At 41.6% G+C, this 21,253-nt stretch overlaps 1 protein-coding gene across 2 annotated transcripts in view; it reads right to left on the bottom strand.

Moving 5' to 3' along the window:
* The window catches only part of AGBL1 (AGBL carboxypeptidase 1), a 968,506-nt gene extending 947,742 nt beyond the window's left edge, over nt 1-20,764 (bottom strand). For both annotated transcript variants that reach the window (XM_023552843.2, XM_064267104.1), the window contains exons 1-3: nt 20,626-20,764; nt 14,948-15,079; nt 10,379-10,472 (exon numbers count right to left, since the gene is read on the bottom strand). In XM_023552843.2, coding sequence (XP_023408611.2) covers nt 10,379-10,472; nt 14,948-15,079; nt 20,626-20,749 — 350 coding nt within the window. In that variant the 5' untranslated portion in view covers nt 20,750-20,764. The remainder of the gene's footprint in view (nt 1-10,378; nt 10,473-14,947; nt 15,080-20,625) is intronic.
* Between the last annotated feature and the right edge of the window lie 489 nt (nt 20,765-21,253).

The following is a 21,253-nucleotide window of genomic DNA, read 5'->3' as shown; positions in this document are numbered from 1 at the left end:
CTCCTCCTCCTCAAGGAATCTGGCCTACCCCCTCTCCCAGGATGGGAGGGAACCAGAGTCCACCCCAAAGGGGAGAATCAGGGACCAGAGTCCACACTTGTCTCAGCCTGGGCTCAGAAAGCCCCATCTGGATGGCACTGCCAGTCCCCCAGCCCATCCCAGGTACCAGAGGGGTACTGCATGGACTGAATTGTGTCCCCAAAAAACATCTGTCAACCTGGCTAGGTCATGATTCCCTTGTATGATTGTATGATTTTCTACCATTTCATCTTCTGGTCAGATTTCCCTATATGTTGTAAATCCTATTACTATGATATAATAAGGTGGATTTTAAAAAAACAGAAAAATTAGTGGCAGTTATATTGATGAAGTCCACAAGATTAGGTAGTGTCTTAAGCCAATCTCTTCTGAGATATAAAAGAGAGAAGTGAGCAGAGAGATGCGGGAACCTCATACCACCAAGAAAGCGGTGCCGGGAGCAGAGTGCATCCTTTGGACTAGAGGTTCCGGCACTGAGATGCTCCCAGACCAAGAGAAGACTGATGACAAGGACCTTTCTCCAGAGCTGACAGAGAACGAAGGCCTTCCCCTGGAGTTGATGCCCTGAATTTGGACTTTTATAGCCTACTAGACAGTGAGAGAATAAATTTCTCTTTGTTTAAGCCATCCACTTGTGGTATTCCTGTTGTAGCAGCACTAAATGACTAAGACAGGTACTTTACACATTTCAAGGAAGGCTCTTAAAATCGAGAGACCTCATGAGGTATAGTGCCCAGAGCAGAGGCCCTGATTTCTCAGCTCTGAGGGAAGTTATGCGTACAGGCATTATAGGAACATATCCACAGAACAGGAAGCTGGCTGATTTCACAAGCCCAACACTGGGTCAGAATGTAGGGCCTTTGTTATGGATTGAATTGTGTTCTTCAAAATACATTTTGGAATCTTAACTCCTATACCTATGGATGTAATGTAATGTAATATAATCATCTTCCATTACGCAATCTGTTATGTTAATAAGACCATTCATAATGCAATCTAATGTTATGTTAATAAGACCATGCCAGTATAGAGTATGTCTAAAACCTAATCAATTCTGAGCTATTAAAAAAAAAAAAAAAAACAGATTACACATGGAGGCAAGCACATATTGGGGAAGTATCCTCCTCAAGCCAAAGAGCCAAGGAAACCCCAGGCTACTGACAAGGAAGAACTGACACAGCCAAGACCCTGATTTGGACTTTTAGACTCCAGAACTGTAAGAAAATAACTTTTTGTATTTTAAAGCCACCCATTTGTGGTATTTCCGTTGCAGCAGCACCAGGAAACTAAGTCAACCTTCCTATCACATTGCATTATTATCGCTGACATTAACTGTCAGCAACTTGAGGACAGGATCCACCTTCTGTTGTTCACAAATCCAATGCCTCGCACTGAGCCTGGCACATAGAATGTTGTCAAATAAATGTTAGAAGTTCTAGTTCACTGCATTTTTATTTTTATTTGGTGGCAGAACATCTTAGAGTAGTAAAAAGTACCTTGAAACTGGAGTAGAGCCTTGGTTAGGCCTCTCAGGGTTTCAGTGACCTCATATTTAAGATGAAGGAGTCAGACCAACAGCTTCCTAAAGACCTTCCAGCTTGAGATTCCATGACTTGAATATCTATGACTGGTCATAATCAGGGAGAGGTCACTGGCTTCTCAAGAAGATGAAAAGGATTTAAACTTTAAAACCTAGTTGCAAAGGTTTAATACGTGTAGGAAACTTCATTCCACCATCAGCTACAGGCTTGGAGTCAGATTGCAGATGTGCTAATCACTCTGTCAGTAAGTTGAACCTATGCTGCATACCCCCAAAATCAGTACTGGTGAATACTGAAAAAAATTTTTTTGTTCCTGTTCCAAGATATTTGAGTCCAAGTGCTCTGGAGCACACAGCTTCTGAGCCCCCAATGTGAGCTTGTGCCCCAGAGACCACAGAGTTTATGTTGAATGAAAAGCAGCAGAAATTGCAAAACCATTAAGGGTGGGAAGGGGATTGGGATGAAAACCCAGGGAGGAATTCAGTAGCTATTTTGAGAAACAGAAAAATCTGGTTCTTGTAACTTGGATTCCCATTTTCTTAGTGACAAGAATAACTGTGAGTCACACAATCCCTCATGATCTCAGGGAACCCATTAGCTTTTGTTGAGTCTCCACTCATCTATCTACCCAGAAACATTATCAGATAAAGTGGAATGGTGTGACAGTTGGAGAAAGCCCAGAAAGCCTGGCTTTGGGGAAAGACAGTGATTTGAGGGGAGATAGAGGGGAAGCAGGACATTTTTCCCAGCTCATAAATTGAAAATGAAATCACCATAAAGAGCTACCAAGGAAGCATTGCCCAGTAATCCTGCACTCAGGCAGAGCTCAAATGCCAGAGATGCCCTGAGACTGGGCCTTTGAAGGGAGAAGACGGCTTAACACCATTCTAAGCACAGGGAGCTATGGGGACAGACTAAGCTGAAGAATTTGCTTGTGAGGCTGGTTGAAGATCCAACGCATCCATCTCCTCTTGCCACGGTGTTCAAGCCCAGGTGCTCTGAACCTCACAGCCCGGTAGCAGCCTATGCCCCAGGCACCCCTGAGCCTGAAGAGTATAAATTATAGCATGAGGTCCCTGATGAAAACCTGAGAGGAGACTGAAGGGGTGAAAATATCAAAGGTGTTGATTTCCGTGGTGGTGAGATCATCATGGTCCTGAACAACATACTTCCTGACCTCCCAGGTTCTTGGGGAAGCTCAGAGAAAATGAAGGTGATGTGTCTGCTGAAGGATGAAGAAAGCATCTCAGTCCGTGGGAGACCCTGAGTCTCATTTTCCAAACTATGGCTGCAATGATTAGGGGATGCAACAGGCTCAAGGGTTAGCTTCTAAGATATAAGGCAAGGCAAACCATGAGAGTTTAAAGTCCCAGGAGATACACTGAGGATGCCAATTGATAACCCATCTTCAAAGATTGGGCTAAATATTAAGTAGTGAGGATCCAGTGGGATCAGAGGAGATGCGGCCATATTTTGGAAAAGGTCAAGTGGACGACCAGTGGAAACAGACATTATTGTTACCAGAACCCTCAGGCCCATCCTGGAAATGAGGAAACAAGGGGACAGCTACTAGCAGGAGGTGTTGAGACATAGAATGAACACGAGCTTTTCTAAGGTCACAAGATGAGTCAGTCACAGACAAGCAATCTGTCTTTGTCCTAATAAATTTTTCTACTTAATGAGTTTGGACAGCTGAAAGACAGCTTTGGTGCAGGTAAACAAATTTGTCCACGGTACAGCAAACTAGCACACTCTGACCCAGTGTCACTTTCCCCTTCTTATCTCTGTGTAAAGCTTCCCCAGATATCCTAAATCCCTAGCTGATTGCATCATCAGACCAAACACTGGAAGTCTATGTCAAATATTAGGCAAAGCTTAAATGTGAATGTGCCCCCCATGTGCCCTCAAATTCAGATCTTTCCCTTCTGCTGGTCTCTGTCAGTTCCCCAGACTACTGTAAGAAACAAAAGACTCCAAATTTTTCTTTCCCTGAGTGAGACTTTGTTCCCCTTCAAGATGGTGGTTATGCTCACTCACTTAGTATGAGAAGTATAGAAGGCACCTAAGTCCCTTATGCAAATAGGTTTTTGGTAGGCTTGCCATATCATTTTCTAGGCATGTTTAGACATGGTGGAAACTCACATGCAGAAACAGCTCGGGATCAAGGGAGAATAAGATAGTAAATATGAAATGTCTAGCATAGTACACACCCAGTAAATACTGGCTTTTATTCATCATTAGATAGGCAATTCACAAAAAAAAAAGAAAGAAAATTAAAGTATTTATTTTGAATTAGGTTAAGAACCTACCATACTCCAGGCACTTGGCTAGACCCTAGGAAGAACAGAAGGATAAGTATAATTTTATTTCTACCCTCAGAACAGAGGGCATTGGTGGCTCAGTGGTAGAATTTTTGCCTCAGGCAGGAGAACTGGGTTTGATTCCTGGCCAGTGGACCTCAAGTGCAGCCACCACCCATCTATCAGTGGAGGCTTGTGTACACCTGTGATGCTGAACAAGGAGCCCTGATGGTGCTGTGGTTAAGCACTTAGCTGCTAATGTAAAGGTCAGTGGTTTGAACCCACCAGCCATTCAGCAGGAGAAGGATGTGGCAGTCTGCCTACATAAAGATTACAGCCTCGGAAACCCTGTGGGGCAGTTTTACCCTATCCTACAAGGCAGCTATGAGTCAGAATCAATTAGACTGCAACAGAAATGACGTTGATTAGATTTCAGGGGAGCTTCCAGACTAAGACAACTAGAAGGAAAGGCCTGGTGATCTACTTCCAAAAATCAGCCAGTGAAAACCCTATAAATCACAACAGTCCAATTCTTAACCTGTCAGGGAGTGGCGCAGAACTGAGTAGCATTTTGTTCCATTGTGCATGGGGTTGTCATGAGCCAGGGGCCGACTCAACAGCAGGTAAGAACAACCCTTAAGAAGTTAAGAATTTAGAGAGGAGAGAAGATATGCAGGCCAACAGGGAGTTAAATGTGATGCATGTTTAAAGAAGGTATGAAGAACATCCTGTAGAGGAGTTGAGAAGAGATGACTTCTTTGTTTTAGTATCCATTGAAAAATGAGACGAGGCAGGTAGCATGAGGTGGGGCCTGAAGAATGGGTAGAAGTTCTACAGCTCAATAAGACAGAGAAGCCATTCCAAAGGAAGGAAAACACCTGAGCCAAGACCTGGGGCAGGATAGGGCATGCCACATTCAGGGATGGTTAGCCGGAAAGAGAAATGAGAAGAAGAATGAAATATAAGGCTGGAAAGGGAGGTTGAGGCACATTCTTGATTGCTTTGAAGTCAGAGTAGATCCTTTAGAGGCTACAGCATCATTCCAAGTCTGACAACAACTGTTCAGACTAGGGTGGTGGTCATGAGGAGCAAAAGGAGTGGAACAGGTGCACCAATACAAGTGCACAGCGGTAAAACTGTGACCACATGGGGGTATTTGGGGAGTGAGAGAGGCTGTAACAGCCACATCTCCTGGGGATGAGAGCAGGCACAAAGCCACAGAGGGTTAGGGACATTGCTCCGCATGCACCTTCTCTCTCACAGGCATGTGGTTGATGCTTCTTTCATAAATCTTGCCCTGAGTATGATCTGAAGACAGGGCTTCAGCAGAGGACAGCTGCAAAACTAATTTTAGGTTTGTGCTAGAGAAGTAGGGCAGGCTTAATCTCCGCAGGAGAGAGGAGTCATAGTATACAACACTGGGCATCTGCTCATACAAAGACATCCCAGAATAACTCTCCCATAGCTTGTTAGCATTGGAGGATGATATCCAGTAGGGCTATTCAGGTCCCCTGGCATGTTACCACCTCATCTCCTTCCTGGAAGACCACTTCGAGCCACAGGGTTTGGCATCTAAATAGAGCTGAGGAGAATTCACTTGGGTGCTTCTTGGTTACTATTTTGGGGGTGGATTTCATGGGAGAAGGTGGCTATTGGCAGAAAGTTCTAATCTCTGTGTTCTTACCTAACCTCTGCTGGCTTATCCAAAATGGGCGGCCACTTATCCAATAATATTTGTATTCATAGAATTAACGATATCATAGCACTTCATAGTTTACAAGCCTAGAAGGTCGGACTGGACATTCGCATTTGGGAAACGCCAAAACTTCAGCCAACTTTAACCGCCTTTAGGTTACATGACTCGCCAAGGAAACAGGAAGGAGGCTTCTGATTTCAACATTTTTACCCTTAACCTTGTTGTTGAGGAGGGGGACGGAGGGAGGTGGAAAACAAGATAGCTTCAGGAAAAAGAATTCAAAAGCTTAGGGAACAGACATTTAGCCCTCGAGAGAATGTAGCCATTCAATGGAAAAGTAAGACTCCCATATCATTAAGGAAGTTGTTCCATGAGTAAGAGCCATTTAGACAGTAACAGGAACTTAAACAAACTTTAACTGCTTATGATCGTCTTACATACGGTGGTGTTAGAAATAAAATGCTAGAAGTAGACGTATAAGATAACACAGTGGTGGTTTAGGAACTAAGGTTCACGCACAAAAAAAAAAAAAAAAAGGTTCACGCACAGGCAGGGTTTAAATCCCAGCTCTTTCACTTAAATCCCAGTAGGTTACTTAACTTCTTTCAGCTTCAATGTTTTTCCTGCAAAATTAGAGCAGTTAAAGCGCCTGCTTCCTAGAGTTGAGGAGAGAACCGAATGAGATAATGCATGCTAAGAACTTAGCACTGTGCGGGGCAGATCATAAAGGCCTAGCAATGACAGCTGTGAATGGTTGGTGATAAATCCTCTTCTCTGTGGAGGTTTGGTTTTAATTTGGCATTGGCTAAAAAAGGGGAATCACCTTGCTCAAAATGTACAGAACAGGCCAGAAATGCAGAACTAGGCCTCAGGTCCCTGAAAAGTTCCCTTTAGTCACTAGAAACACCTTATTTCCTTACCCCCCAGCCCTCAGCTTTTCCTTCCCTTGCCGTCTTCCTCCATTCCCAACCCATTCATTCCTGGTGTTACTTTTTCATTTTCCTGTGGTGCCTGCATTCAGCTCCCTTTACTGAAGGAAAAGAAAGCAAGACAAATAGCTACTAGGTAGTATGATTCTCTGAGAAGGAGGTTCCTATGCTTTGCTGTCTGCTCTACCTTGCCCCCAAGCCTGATGAGAGAGAGAATAAAAGCTATCAAGACCCCAGAAGAGAGGGGCCTCGTGCCTTGATTTCCAAGGTTATCCAGAAGAATCACAAGCATCTTCCAGAAGCCCTCCAAACAACATGGCACTCAGATAGCAAAGCAGAGATGATGGCATGAGGCTCCCGTGTGGTGTGGATGGGCCCAGCAGGCTTGCTCATGGATTTCCATATGCACGTAGTCCCAAATTTATGATATATTCGTGTTACAACAAACCTTACTTATGACCACTGTTTTGGGTTTTGTTTTGTTTTTATTGTACATCTTATCATTAGTAATAAATACTATTTACAATGTTGCTTGTAATTTGCTGACATTATCATTCTCAGATGGTCACTTGCAGATGTTCAGTGTTGTGATTTACTGTTCAAAACACTGCCCCATAGCAGGCTATGGCCTGGTCTACAGTGAAGTCTGCATTGGTGTCTGTGTAGGGAGCCATAAAGGACAGAAAGTTGGGCAACGTTAAACTCTAACAACATAAGACAATTGAAGTGAGCATGTGTCCAACAGCCCTTATGGCTCCTACTTCATTGTTACGACACTGACTGCTGACTTCATTGTAGTATTTTTCAGCATATTCAGAACATTGCCTCTTCCTGAAAGAAAGTTACAGTAAAATGCATGCAGGGAATTTGAGGAAAAATTGTTGAGTTATGTGAACATGCACCAAGCATTTGATCAGGATAATACGATGGAAGAGATTGGTGGACAAATCATCCATATAGCAAGAACGCTAAACTTAGAACTTGGTATTGCCGACGTGCAACAGCTCATAGATCACAAAGAAGGGGAACTGACAGATCAGGGCCTAATTTTGAAGAAGAAAGGAATGCCGAAGAGGAAAGAAAAGATGAGGAAAAGGAAGGAGAGAAGTTGTCAAAAAAATTTACAGTGAAAGATTAGCTGAAGTTTTTTTTCTAAACTAAATCAGGGGCTTCAGTTGCTTGAAAACACGGACCCAAACACTGATTACTTTGCTAAAGTCGACGGGCAGATTGGGGACGCAGTGAGATGTTACCGTGAAATATATGAAGAAAAAAAGAAAAGGACCATACAGACAACTCTCACTCATTTCCTGACTAAAAACGCTATCCCCGTTCCCAGGGATTACCCAGATGATCCAGAACCTTCCACAAGTGGAGTTATTACCACAGCTGACAAAGTGCCAATGCTGTCCACCTCTTCTTCATCATCAGGGTACATTTTTATAATTTGTGTGTTTTTCTATGTATGCATGAATTAAGATCTGAGTCAGAATTGAACGGATGACAATGGGTTTGGTTTGGGTTTTGTTTTGTTTTGTTTTTTGCTTTATGTATTAAGATAGATCTCTAAGTTTGTGTGTAATTTTTCCAAACCCCAAAGACAAATAAAGATCAAATTTATAAAAACACTGATAATAAAAGGCAATAATAATGAAAACTTAAAAAAATAAGAAGTACAGGTAGTCCCTGACTTATGACGGGGTTCCGTTCTGATAACTCCATCTTAAGTTGATTCTGATGTAAGTCGAATACAAGGCAATAATGAAACCAAAAAAAAAAAAAAGTTATTTGACTTACCAAGAATTGACTTACAATGGAGTCTTCAGAATGGAACCCGGTTGTAAGTCAGGGCCAACCTGCAATGTGGGGAAAGCAGCCAGAAGTTCCCGAGCTGCTATATGGATGAACAGAGACGGCATCAGATTAGAAAGGACATTGTGGATAGGACGAAAATATAAAGTTCTTGGATTCTGTGACCAAAAAACATGTTGAGACTTCACACATCAGCAGCAAAGGTCTACAAACAATGGTATGGATCAGACAAGACTAATGACATGTCAGAATGGACACAGGATGACCAACGGCACGCTGCACTCTTCCATCAATACACGGGCTCTGCCATAAGCTTCTTGGAACTTTGATGCAGCCCCAGGAAGAAAAAGAGAGGAATAAAAACCACAAACGGACCAAAGAATTGCTAATTTGACTTAGATTCCCCGTAAGACAGCACTGATTTATATTTTTGTCATCTGACATAAATGGAGGTTTAAGACAGAAATAAAGTATAATTAGTGGGCAGTAGTAGAATTCTCACCAAATACGCAGGAAACCCAAGGTTTGATTCCCAGCCAGCATAGCTCATGAGCAGACACTACCCATCTGTCAGTGCTATGACGCTGAACAGGGTTCAGCAGAGCTTCCAGACTAAGACAACTAGAAAGAAAGGCCTGGAAATCTACTTCAGAAAATCAGCCAGTGAAAACCCTATGCATCACTATGGTCCTATCACATTGTACATGGGATCACCATGAGTCAGTGGCCAACTCAAAGGCAGCTAAAGCAAAGTATAATTACAGAAAACTAAGGAAAAAAATTTTTTGCCTCTGAGTCTGTGACTCTGAAGTTTTATACCTACTAGATGAGGATGCCTTGGTAAAATTTAGCTGGATTCCAATTTGCAGTACATTTTCACTCCAGAGGAGAGTTTTCCAAAATGAAATACATAGAACACTGATTTTCCAAAAAGATGATGCTCAAAAAAAAAAACAATAGTTCCCTGGCCAAATCAGTTTCAGAGTAAGTTATAATACATATACCCATCTTAGATATTCTCAGTATGTGTTGGGCTTACAAAGGCTCTGAGAAGTCTTATGGTGGAGACCTATCTAACTTTAATCCAGTGCTTCCCAATTTATATAATGAGGAAACTTCATTTTGTTTTGTTTTTTAACTGAGATGGAAAATATTTCACTCCAGGAAATGCCGGTGTAGAGAGCTGAAGGTGAGAATGGATGATAATGATATTACTGCAGCGACCCAAGAGAAAAATAATCAGGTGGAACATGAGTCTAAGATTGATCCCGGGATGCAGAAAATATCATGGCTGGGCATGGAAATGCTACTTGCCAAATGACCCCATATATCTTAGAAATTGGCTGAATTTCTTCTAATATTCTTTCAAGGTCCTTGCTGAGTCACTCCCATAAATGATGGATCTTAGTGGTTCCGAATATCTCTAAAGCCTTCATGTCTGACCATCTACCTTTTTAACTCTGTGATTCACTCCACGCCAGCCAGCAGAGACAGAGTGAATAGGCCAAGTTTCATTTTCTAATCTTAAAAAGATATCTCAAGACTAGCACAAAACCATGATGGACTATTATAAGGCCCAGATCTCATATCAGAAATTTAACTGGCTGACTCTTTAGAGGCCCTGAGGTGCATCACCTTTCCTATCATTTCTGCACTGTGTTTTGAGGACTATACTAACTTATGGTAGATGTGCTGTGAGTAAAAATGATACCTAAAGTCTTCAGAAAGAAACATGAGTTTTTCAGTTTGAAAAATCTTGACTCAAATCCCAACTTTTCCATTTCCTAGCACTGTGACCTTGGGTAAGGCTCTCTCCACATTTTAGCTTTCTCATCTGAAAATGAGGATAATAATATACCCACTCAGGGTTGGTGTGATCAGAGGAATGATATTTTGTGGGGAGGGTTGCAAGTAGAGAGGAGATAAAGTCATTGTACTGTATCTTCAAGGAGGAAGTCATCACTAAACTGAACTGGAATCACCAAGAGGATCTATATGGGGCTGTCTCCATCTCTACGTTTATTACAAAGACAGAAAAAGTACCATGAATGTTCTCTGTACCTGATTATTCGAGTGTGCTTCCGGGAATAAGGAGTGATGACCTTGAAAAGCAGTTCCATTGCTCCATTAATCCCCAGCATGGCTCCTGTGGTGACTGAGAAAGAGAAAGGCACAGTAGTTATTGGGTCACCTAAACCAAGCTCTGATTTTAGCACTTGAGAGTAGGCCTAAAGGGGCAGGGAGGTCCGTCATCTTTCACATTAAAGGCAACTCATATGTAAGGAAACTGTGTGGTTTTTTCACTCCTGGCTGGGAAGTGAAGATCACCTGAAAGGCATAGTCACATTATGTTCTCAAAGTGGGCCCAAGCCATGAAAGATACACTTTTAAAATTTTCCAATGGCCTACTGCACTTTTCCATTGTATTCTTAGGCAGAATAGGCAGGACAATCGCTGAGCAGAAGACTTTTCTCTAAGTAGAACTTTGGGTTTGTGGCAATGATTTCATTTCAAACTGTGCCTGTTTTACTTACCACCAACTTCCCATATGATACATACCAGCATGCAAGCATGCATACACACACACACAGTGGCAATATCTGACAAAATACTTTCTTAGATGTGTTCTACCATTTGGAAAACTTCCAAAAGAAGAAACTTTACAAGTGGATGGGTTAGGTTCAGTACAACTTGAACTGACTTTTTTGAAACTTTAAAGGGCAATTTTATAAACAAGATACCTCCATCTCTTTTCCGTTGGGTTCCAAGTTTCCCTATAATTTTTGTACTTGGATCACCCATGACTGAAATAATGACTCATCTATTACAATGTCAAAGGAATAATTAATTCTTCCTGCTCCAAAGTTACTGTTGTTGCTGTTGTCATTGTTGTTGTTAGGTGCTGTCAAGTTGGTTCTGACTCATAGCAACCCTATGTACAACAGAATGAAACACTGCCTGGTCCTGCATCACCCTCAAAATCACTGCTATGTTTGAGCCTACTGTTACAGCCATGGTGTCAATCCATCTTGTTGAGGGTGTTCCGCTTTTTGGCTGACTCTCTAATTTACCAAGTATGATGTCCTTTTCCAGGCACTTGTCTCTCTTGATAACATGTCCAAACACTTCTAAGGGGCATTCTGGCTGTAGTTCTCCCAAGACAGATATTTTCATTCTTCTGGAAGTCCATGTCATATCTATATTCTTTGCCAACACCATAATTCAAAGGCATCAGTTCTTCTTCAGTGTTCCGTATTCATTGTCTACCTTTCACATGCATATCAGGTGATTGAAAACACCATGGCTTGGGTAAGGTGCACCTCAGTTCTCAAAGTGACGTCTTTGCTTTTTAACATTTTAAAGAGGTTCTTTGTAGCAGATTTGTCCAATGCAATGCACCATTTGATTTCTTGACTGCTGCTTCTATAGGTGTTGATTATGGATCCAAGTAAAATGAAATCCTTGACAACTTCAGTAATTCTCCAATATCCCAACACTCCATTCCATCCAGTTCACTTTAGGAAGAGTTTTGGTCATGTCAAAAGACAATGAGGATTTTAAAACTCTCTGTACTTTCTGCACAATTTTTTCTGTGAACCTAAAACTCCTATTAAAAAAAAAAGTCTATTTTTAAAAAAGAAGACAATAAGGAACCCACAGGAACACAAAATGAAGCCTTTCTAGCAGGGAGCAAAATTTTCAGAAAGAGAAGGAAAGGTCAAAATTATCTTCAAAGGTGTAAGTCTCTTCTCTCTTTCTTCTACTGCATTGATGTACTAAGACAGAGTCTAGAAATGCCTTGTGCTTTGGGACAGCCTTGTTCATGAAGTGGGAACAAGAGGCAGATGGAGAAGCAAAGACTGAGAAACAGGGGTGACTTATACTGGCTTGATCCAAACCTTTGAAAAGGTGGGTAAATGGAAATCTGGAGGCTCTTATACAGTTCATCCCAGTACAGGCCGCTACCTAGAGACAGGGGCTGATGTTTGACATTTCAAACAGTGCATGTTCTTGGAACATCCCCTCTGCATATGTCCCTTCTGAGGCTAGTGCAGGTAGTAAATGCCTGGATCAAAATTCAGGGATTTGGCATCCTAGTGCTGGCCATCAATCTTCCACTCTCATGGTTACTAACTCAGTCTTTACTTCTAAATTGAGAGCAAATGCTGAAGCAAACTCTTGACAAATAATTCAGCAAAATTCTGGTATTAAATACAGTTAAGAAGGGGGTGATTTTAGGAATACTGATTCTAACATGGAAAACTTTACACTTGAAATTGGGGAGGATAACAATAAGAAATCCTCACTGAGTTCATACGGGCTGGATGCCTGCCCAAGATTGGGTCTCTGGCAGCTCTTTAAGCATCCCCATTGGCCATCTAAAAGCTGGCTGTCACAGACCCATTGCAGTTGCAGCCAAGTCCTTCTGCAGATAGGAATGGTTGGAATGTTTGCCGGAACATTCAACAGGGCTAACAATTTAGCAAAGAGACAGCAATCCACAGGCTTCTTGAACTCTGCTTGCCTCTCATCAGTAAAGCCAATGTATAGAGAGTGACAGTATAATTTCTAAATATGTTATGAAACAGTTGGTACAATAAACACAACCTTAGAATATGAGCCAAATGGCTACTTCCTCACACCCGCAGACAAATCCCAGCATTTTTCAGGGCTCCATCCAGAGTGAAGGAATTTTTTTTTTTCCTAATCTCTATAACTATTATTTATAATAAGGAAGCGTATTATTCAGCCTAACTATTCCTTAGGAAACACAAATGAGATACTCGAGTCTTGTCCTGCTGGCAAGCTCCACACCAGGGTGGCACACATTCTGGCAACTCACAAATGAGCATTGTCCTTTACACAGAGCCACAGCTTTTCACCCAGCTTCCTTTATTACAGATGGGTTTGTATAGATCCCTTTAGGCTTTCCCAAACACACTCTGACTTTCTGGTCAATATGTATAAATGGGTGAGCTGTGGCTCTGTCTGAGAACATAGAATCTATCTTGTTATTCCCCAGAATGGCTTAATCTTTGTAGATGCTCCGTGCTTATTAATGGAATTAGCCAACGAATATGGGGTTATTTTAGTAGTTCTTAGATTAGTTACAAAAAAAAAAAGTCACCTATCCACTCCCCATATGAGTACTCTTCCTATTAGTTCAAAGAACAAAGGAAAAGAGTAGAGCAGAAAAGCGAGTGAACAGCTACTGTGTGCCAAGCATATCCATGAACATCGTCTTCATTCCTACTATAAAATCTGTGATTTTTATTGAACTACAATTTTCCAAAGGAGGAAACTGAGGTTCCAACAGGTTAAGCAACCATGTTACACAGCTCTTTAGATATGGAGTCAGAGTCAAACCCAGACTGTTCTGGTTCTAAGCTCATGTTCTCTCTTCAAGCTCATGTTCTCTCTTCTACAGAGCATTATATCTCAATAATTCTCACTTTTATTTCACAGAAGAAGGGTTCCGAACAGAGAAACGGAAGTCTGTGCTCATTACGTGGGAGATAGGAGGTAAAGAATCTTTTAATAAAAAATGTTTCCATTCAGAGAGGAGGGTTAACATGAGTTTTGGAGTTAGAAAATAAGTCCTCATGACTTATTTTCACTCATTTAAGTTTTTTTTTTTTTTTGTCTTAGGATTTTTTTTTTAGCATAAAATGGTAGGTCTCGATACAGGTTTGTTGTGATAATCGGAAATAACCGCATCAGGAGAGGGCAAATAAGTATAAAGCCAGGTGCTATGGCATATCTCGTTGTTACCTGGAGGATTATGTTGAGAAGGATCATGAGGTAAAATTTGGCAAAGGGTGTTGTACTCAGTGAGTAGCTTCCGGGACATAGTAAGGAGATTTTGTAATGTAATTGTTGACAGTTGTAACATACATAGCACTGTACCTTAAACACTCTGTCCTTCTGCCATAGGTCTTTTCCACCTCATATACTATTAGGGAGCCCTGGTGGCACAGTGGTTAAGAGCTTGGCTGTTAACCAGAAGGTGGGCAGTTTGAATCCACCAGATGCTCCTTGGAAACCTTATAGAGTAGTACTACTCTGTCCTGTAGGGTCGCTATGAGTCAGAATCAACTCAACAGCAATGGGTTTGATATTAGTACTATTAGAGAGGCCTAGAATGCAATGGAGTCCCTGTATGGTGCAGTTACCACACTTCAGCTACTAACCAAAAAGGTGAAGATATGAGTCCACCCACAGGTACCTCACAAGAAAAGCCTGGCAATCTACTTCAAAAAAAAAAATCAGCCATCAAAAGCCCTATGGAGCACAGTCCTACTCTGACACATATAGGGTCTCCATGAGTCAGAACTGTCTTGACTGCAACTGGTGGTAAAAAATGCTATAATATGATTCCCAAGTAGAAACAATGTTAAGGACTATCTCTAGCAACAGTCTCAATAGTTCTATTTGGCTGAGGAAGAGATGAAGAAATGGCTTCTCACCTCCACAACCTCTGGATCCTGAGTCTCCATATAATATATATATCTGGCTGAGACCACATATATACGTTGCCTATACCCTCCTTCCAAGCAGACCCCAAAATGATTTCCAGGCCTCCCACTCAGCTCTGAAACCACCCCAGAGAGCAACAATAAAGTCACTTACCACGGGAGGCAAACACACGCAGAGCCCAGAGACAGTGTAGCAGGTTCTGGCTGTGGGACAGGTTTTTCCTGGCCAGAGTCAATGTCACATCGAGTGCCTCCAATTCCAGGGCCTTCTGTCCAAACTTTTTATCTAAGAACACAAATCAACCAGACTCAGTTGCATTTCACAGTGATTCTGAAGGTTGGACGGTACATGGGGCACAGGAAGAGGAAGAGGGGAAAGGGAGGAGGATAATTATAGCCAAAGAGACTTTTCAGATCTGGGAGAAAGCGCTGCTAAGTAAGTCCTGCTGGAACCAGATGACTTAAAAGAGTTAACTAGAGTTCATATACTGTCCATCATTCTTCAAGTAATATTTACATGACTGTATGACTCACAAACCCCTCTATCTAAGGATGTTTCTGATTTCCCTCATACATGAACTCCAGCTTATTTGGGTATAAATTTCTTCTTTTAAGATAGTTCTAGAACTGAGGATATTTAAGTGACGTGACATGTGTCATGGATTGGATTCTGGACCCCAAAAATATCTGGACCCCGGGCCATGATTCCCAGTGCTGTGTGATTGTCCACCATTTTGTCATCTGATGTGATTTTCCTATGTGTTGTAAACCCTATCTCTGTGATGTTGATAGCTGGGATTAGAAGCAGTTATGTTAATGAGGCAGGACTCAATGTACAAGGTTGTGTCTTGAGCCAATCTCTTTTGAGATATAAAAGAGAGAATTGAGCAGAGAGACACAGGGACCTCATACCACCAAGAAACAAGAGCCAGGAGAATAGCACGTCCTTTGAACCTGGGGTCAGGGTCCCTAAGCTGAGAAGCTCCTCGCCTGAGCAAGTTTGATGACGGGGACCTTCCTCCAGAGCCAACAGAGAGAGAAAGCCTTCCCTTGGAGCTAGTACCCTGAATTCAGACTAGACTGTGAGAAAGTAAATTTCTCTTTGTTAAAACCATTCATTTGTGCTATTTCTGTTACAGCAGCACTAGATAACTAAGACAACATAGAAATGCAATGTTGTACATTGAATGAATCCTTCTTTGAACATGTCTGTAAAAGATATGTTGAGATCATTTGGAGAAACTGGAATGAGTGTAAATTATGCATTCATTGTTAATCTTGCTAGATTTGTGATAATAGTATTACAGTTATATAGGAAAATTATCTTTTCAAAGAAATCCTGAAGTATTTCGGAGCAAAATGCTATCTGTAATTGTCTTTAAAGTATTTCAAATAAGAATAAATAGGTGAAGGACAAAAAGTCTACATGAACCATAGCCTCATCTACCCTGAGACCAGAAGAACTAGATGGCGCCCTGCTACTACTACTGACCAACCCAATCAGGATTGACAGAATAGGAGAAAAATGTGAAACAGAACCTCAAATTTCAAGAAAAAAAAAAAATACTTACTGGACTGGTTGAGACTGGAGGACTAGCCAAGACTATTGCCCTGAGATACTCTTCAAACCTTGAATTGAAACTAACACCTAAGATCACCTTGAAGCTAAATAACAGATTGGCTCACAAAATAATTAATATCATTCATAAGTACTTTTAAAAATCATATATATGAGATCAAAGGTCTACAATTACTTTAAAATAAAGATGAGAATGCAAGGGGGCAGGGAAACTAGATTAATAGAAACAGAACAACCAGAACAGAAATAATGAGAATGTTCACACATTGTGAAGAAAGAACTTAACCAATGTCACTGAACAATTTGTGCTGATATTGTTGAATGGAAACCTAAGCTGCTGTGTAAACATTCACCAAAAACATAACAAAATATTATTTTTTATGGAAATATGGCAAAACATTAATAATTTGATATAATAGGTATATAAGAGGTCATTACTCTCTCTTCTATATGCTAGATAATTTTCATAATGAAAAATGAAAATATTTTTAAGAAAATTAAATTTGCCCCACAAATTTCTCTAAATTGTTACTCCAAATAACCTCTCATCTAGTGTTACAGATAAGTAACAATGATTACTTCAATAATTAGAAAATAAGCATAAAAAATTAGGGAAAAGTACCTTTTATTCTGTTCCTGGCTCCCACTATGATGCCAGGTGGCTGTGCTACCATCCATATTTGTTGGTGTCTTTCCCAAAGTATGATTCCCAGATAGTCATGGTTTGTTTGTTTGTTTGTTTGTTTGTTTGTTTGTTTGTTTGTTAGAATGGAGTATACTCACTATCAGATTCATCTCCAGTGGGTTACTTAACTTTGGGTCTACTATGAGGAAAAAAGACACTGTACCCTAAACCTGATTTAGCAATATTTGCCTCTGGACCAAAGAACACCAGCTAAGAGATTGTGACTAAATCAGCATGACCTTATTAGAAAAAAATTATCTCACTCCATCCATGAGCAGCCACCCTCATTTCTGTTCTGTTCAGACCAGCCCTTGGCACCTTGAATGTCAATGTCAAGGACTACAAACTTTTGATAGTTGAAACTGAGGTAATTATTACAATGGTAATATTAAGATCAATAACTTGGAAATCACTGCCCTGATGTATCTCTTGGAGCCCCGGTGGCTCCAAAAGATAAGAGCTTCACTGCTAACCAAAAGTCAGCAGTTCAAATCCACCAGCTGCTCCTTGGAAACCCCATGGGTTCTACTCTGTCCTATATGGCCACTATGAATTGGGATCAACTTGATGACAACAGATTTGGCTTGGTTTTGATGTATCTTTTATCTCTGTTTTTTATCTTGTGATCTATATGAGTCTTGTCTGTCAGGCCCCTGGCCCCACATGCTAAGTATGTAACATTCAATATTTCATTTAATCCTCATAAAAAATAGCAACCCTAAAATTAAGTACTGATACCCTCACTTTTGGTCAAGTGGAGGGTCAGCAAAAATGAGGAAAACCCTCAGTGAGACGGATTGACTAAACAGCCACAACAATGGACTCAAGTATGCCAACGACCATAAAGATGGCACAACTAGGCAACATTTTGCTCTGTTGTATATAAGGTCAGAGGAGGCCTGGTGGCGCAGTGGTTAAGCACTCAGCTGCTAACCAAAATGTCAGGTTTATCAGCTGTTCCAGTGAAGAAAGATGTGGCAATCTACTTCCCTAAAAATTTACAGCCTTGAAAACCCTATGTGGCAGTTCTACTCTGTTCTACAGGGTTGCTATGAGTCAAGATCAACTCAACAGCAGTGGGTTTGGTTTTGGTTTATATATATGATTTCACCATGAGTGGGAGACAACTCAATGGCAACTAACAATGACAACAACAACCCCTACATTGGAGTCCCCAGGTGGTACAAACAGTTAACATACTCAGCTACTAACTGCTAACCAAAAGGGTAGAGGTTCATGTCTACCCAGAGGTGCCTTAGAAGAAAGGCCTGGCAATCTACTTTCAAAAAATCAGCCATTGAAAATCCTCTGGAGCACACATAGCTTTGCTCTGACCCACACGGAGCCATCATGAGTCAGAATCAACTCACTGGCAGCTGGTTTTGCCCCCACTTTACAGATAAGGAAACAATGGTTCAGAAAGTTTAAGTAGCTTGCCCAAGGCCCCACGGCTGTCAGGATGAGCCTAAAACCAAACCTGACTCCCAAGCTTATGTCAGTTACCACCAGAGTATATCACGACTCTTCTGTCTTTGCCTGGAGCTCACTTGGCTACTCTTTGCTTTACTGACTTCTTTCCATGCTTCAAGTTTCACCTCAAATGTCACCTCTCCATAACCAAACTACCTCAGAGTAACCTCACACTTTCTTTCCATTACAGCATTCATCATAGCCTGCTATCATCTAGTTAATTACTTATTTACTTTCCAGCCTTCCCAGCTTGAATATAAGCCCACAAAAGTGGGTCCCCTATCTGTCTTGGTCATTATGGAATTCCCAGTACCTAGAATAGTGCCTGGCCCTAAGAAACACACAGTAAAAAATCTGTTGAATATTCAATGAGTGGATTTTATTGCTTTTGTCTGGGACATGCTTTTGCTAGTGATGACACCTGGTGCTCAGCCATCATTTGTGGAATGTTGAATGTTCTCAAAGCAGAGATGGAAACATGGGAAGGAAAGAGTGTCCCAGAGCCCTCGTACCCTTGGCTGCAGCTACCAGAGCCAGAAACGAAAAGACCCATTTTTGAGAGGAGCTCTGCTTCTCCCTTGTGACATATATAAGGCTCTGACATAATTAGAGATTAATAGACATTTTGGTTAGTTTGCAATGTTTGCATAGGTCCTGAGTACCCTGGTTTTTAAACTGTGCTCCAGGAAGTTCTAGGGTTTTAGAGAGGTGTTTCAGTATCTTCTGCAGGGAAAGAGAAGTGGGGACAGAGCATAAGTAGATGGAGGTCCAAGTCCCCAACTTTCCTTCAACTAGGGAAATCCCACTTCTGTGTGGTTTATTGTGGTGGGTTGAAGAGTGTCTCTGAAAAATCTGTGCCCACCTAGAACCTCAGAAAGTGGTCTTATTTGAAAATAAGATCTTTGCAGATGGAATTCTTAAAGATGAGGTCATACTGACTAGGCTAGGCCTTAAATCCAGTGACCACAGTCCTTATAACAACAGGAGTATCTTAGTCATCTGGCGCTACTTTAACAGAAACACCACAAATGGATGGCTTTAACGAAGAGAAATCTATTCTCTCATAGTCTAGCAGGCTACAAGTCCAAATTCAGGGTGCCAGATCCAAGTAAAGGCTTACTCTCTCTGTAGGCTCTGGAGGAAGGTCCTTCTAGTCAATCACCCCCTACACTAGGAGCTTCTCTGCACAGGAACCCCAGGTCCAAAGGACATGCTGTTCTCCCAGTGCTTCTTCCTTGGAGGTATGAGGCCCCAACTCTGCTTGCTTCCCTTTCCTTTACTCTCTTGTAAGATAAAAGGTGGTGCAGGCCACACCCCAGGGAAACTTCCTTTGCATTGGATCAGGGATGTGACCTTAGCAAGGGTGTTACAATACCACACTAATCCTCTTTAACATAAAATTATAATCACACTACTGGGAATCATGGCCTAACCAAGTTGACACATATTTTGAGGGACGCAATTCAATCCATGACAAGGAGAGAACACTCAGAGAGACACAGAGGAGAAAGTTATGTGACAACAGAGGCAGAGACTGGAGTGATGTGTCTACAAACCAAGGAACGCCAAAGATTACCAGCAGCCACCAAATGCTAAGAGAAGCATGGAACAGATTCTGCCTCAGAGCCTCCAGAAGAAACCAACCCTGTGGACAACTTCATTTCAGACTTCTGACCTCCAGAACTGTGAGACAATACATTTCTGTTGTTTTAAGCAGTACGTTTTGTGGTAAATTGTTACGGCTGTCCTAGGAAACTAATACACTTATACACAATGTCCATTCTATATAAAATGTGATTCGTAGAAGTGTCCCGTTTCTTTATAAATGATTGAAAGCTGCCTTGCGGTATCTCTCCTTTTTCCTCCATGTGTCCCATGTCCCATATAGCTCAGGCCTGCTCTGGGCCCTGCCCTAAGCACCATACTTTGGATTAGCTGACAGCTAGGACAACAAAATTATCTCTCCTACAGGGCTACCCCTGTAGCCACCAAAGTGACCAGGACACGTTGTTTCCCCATACAAGCTCCCCAGATCACTCTCATGATAACCTCAGGGGCATCTTTTCAGTCATCTTCTGGGATCTGGGAGTGTGGGTACCTCTTAGGCCAACCTTGGCCAGTAGCCGGAGGAGAGGTAGGAGGATATCGTAGTCTGGGGAAAAAGTCCTAGCTGTGTCCACCAGAGTTTGCAGAAGGGCTTCACTGCCACCCTTGCTGATCATGTAGTGAATCCTCCGGTCTGTGCCTGGGGGAGAATCAGAGGAGGGATGAGCCACAAATAGTCATCCTCATTTGTCCTAGCTTAGAAGGCAGAACTCACACTAGAGACAGAGCAAGGATTGGTTCACCTCATCCCAGAAGTCAAAATTGTGTAGTTCTTGAAGCAACCTGTGTTAATGTTAGACCACCAGGTAAGCTGGGGAAAGGTGTGTGTAATGGGGATATATGACGGTATATTTAAGAACCTAGGTGAATTTACCTGCATCCGCTGTAGTTAATGGAGCCTGGAATCCACCTTCCTGAAAACCCATTAGAATCTTCACAGTGTGTGTGTGTGTGTGTACATGTATATAAATATGCACACAGGAGTATGTACCATCATATACTTAATAGAAGAGGAAACATAGGTATCCCTCTTTTATTTGTATGAGTGATCTATAATAAGGATTGGGTTGATGGCTTATTTAAAATCATTTTACTGATGGTACAGTAAGATTTTGGTGCTG

The sequence above is a fragment of the Loxodonta africana genome, chromosome 13 (genome assembly GCF_030014295.1).
Source record: "Loxodonta africana isolate mLoxAfr1 chromosome 13, mLoxAfr1.hap2, whole genome shotgun sequence".
Lineage (NCBI taxonomy): Eukaryota > Metazoa > Chordata > Mammalia > Proboscidea > Elephantidae > Loxodonta > Loxodonta africana.
The sequence above is the reverse complement of the archived record's forward strand: the minus strand, read 5'-3'. Positions and strand labels throughout refer to the sequence as shown.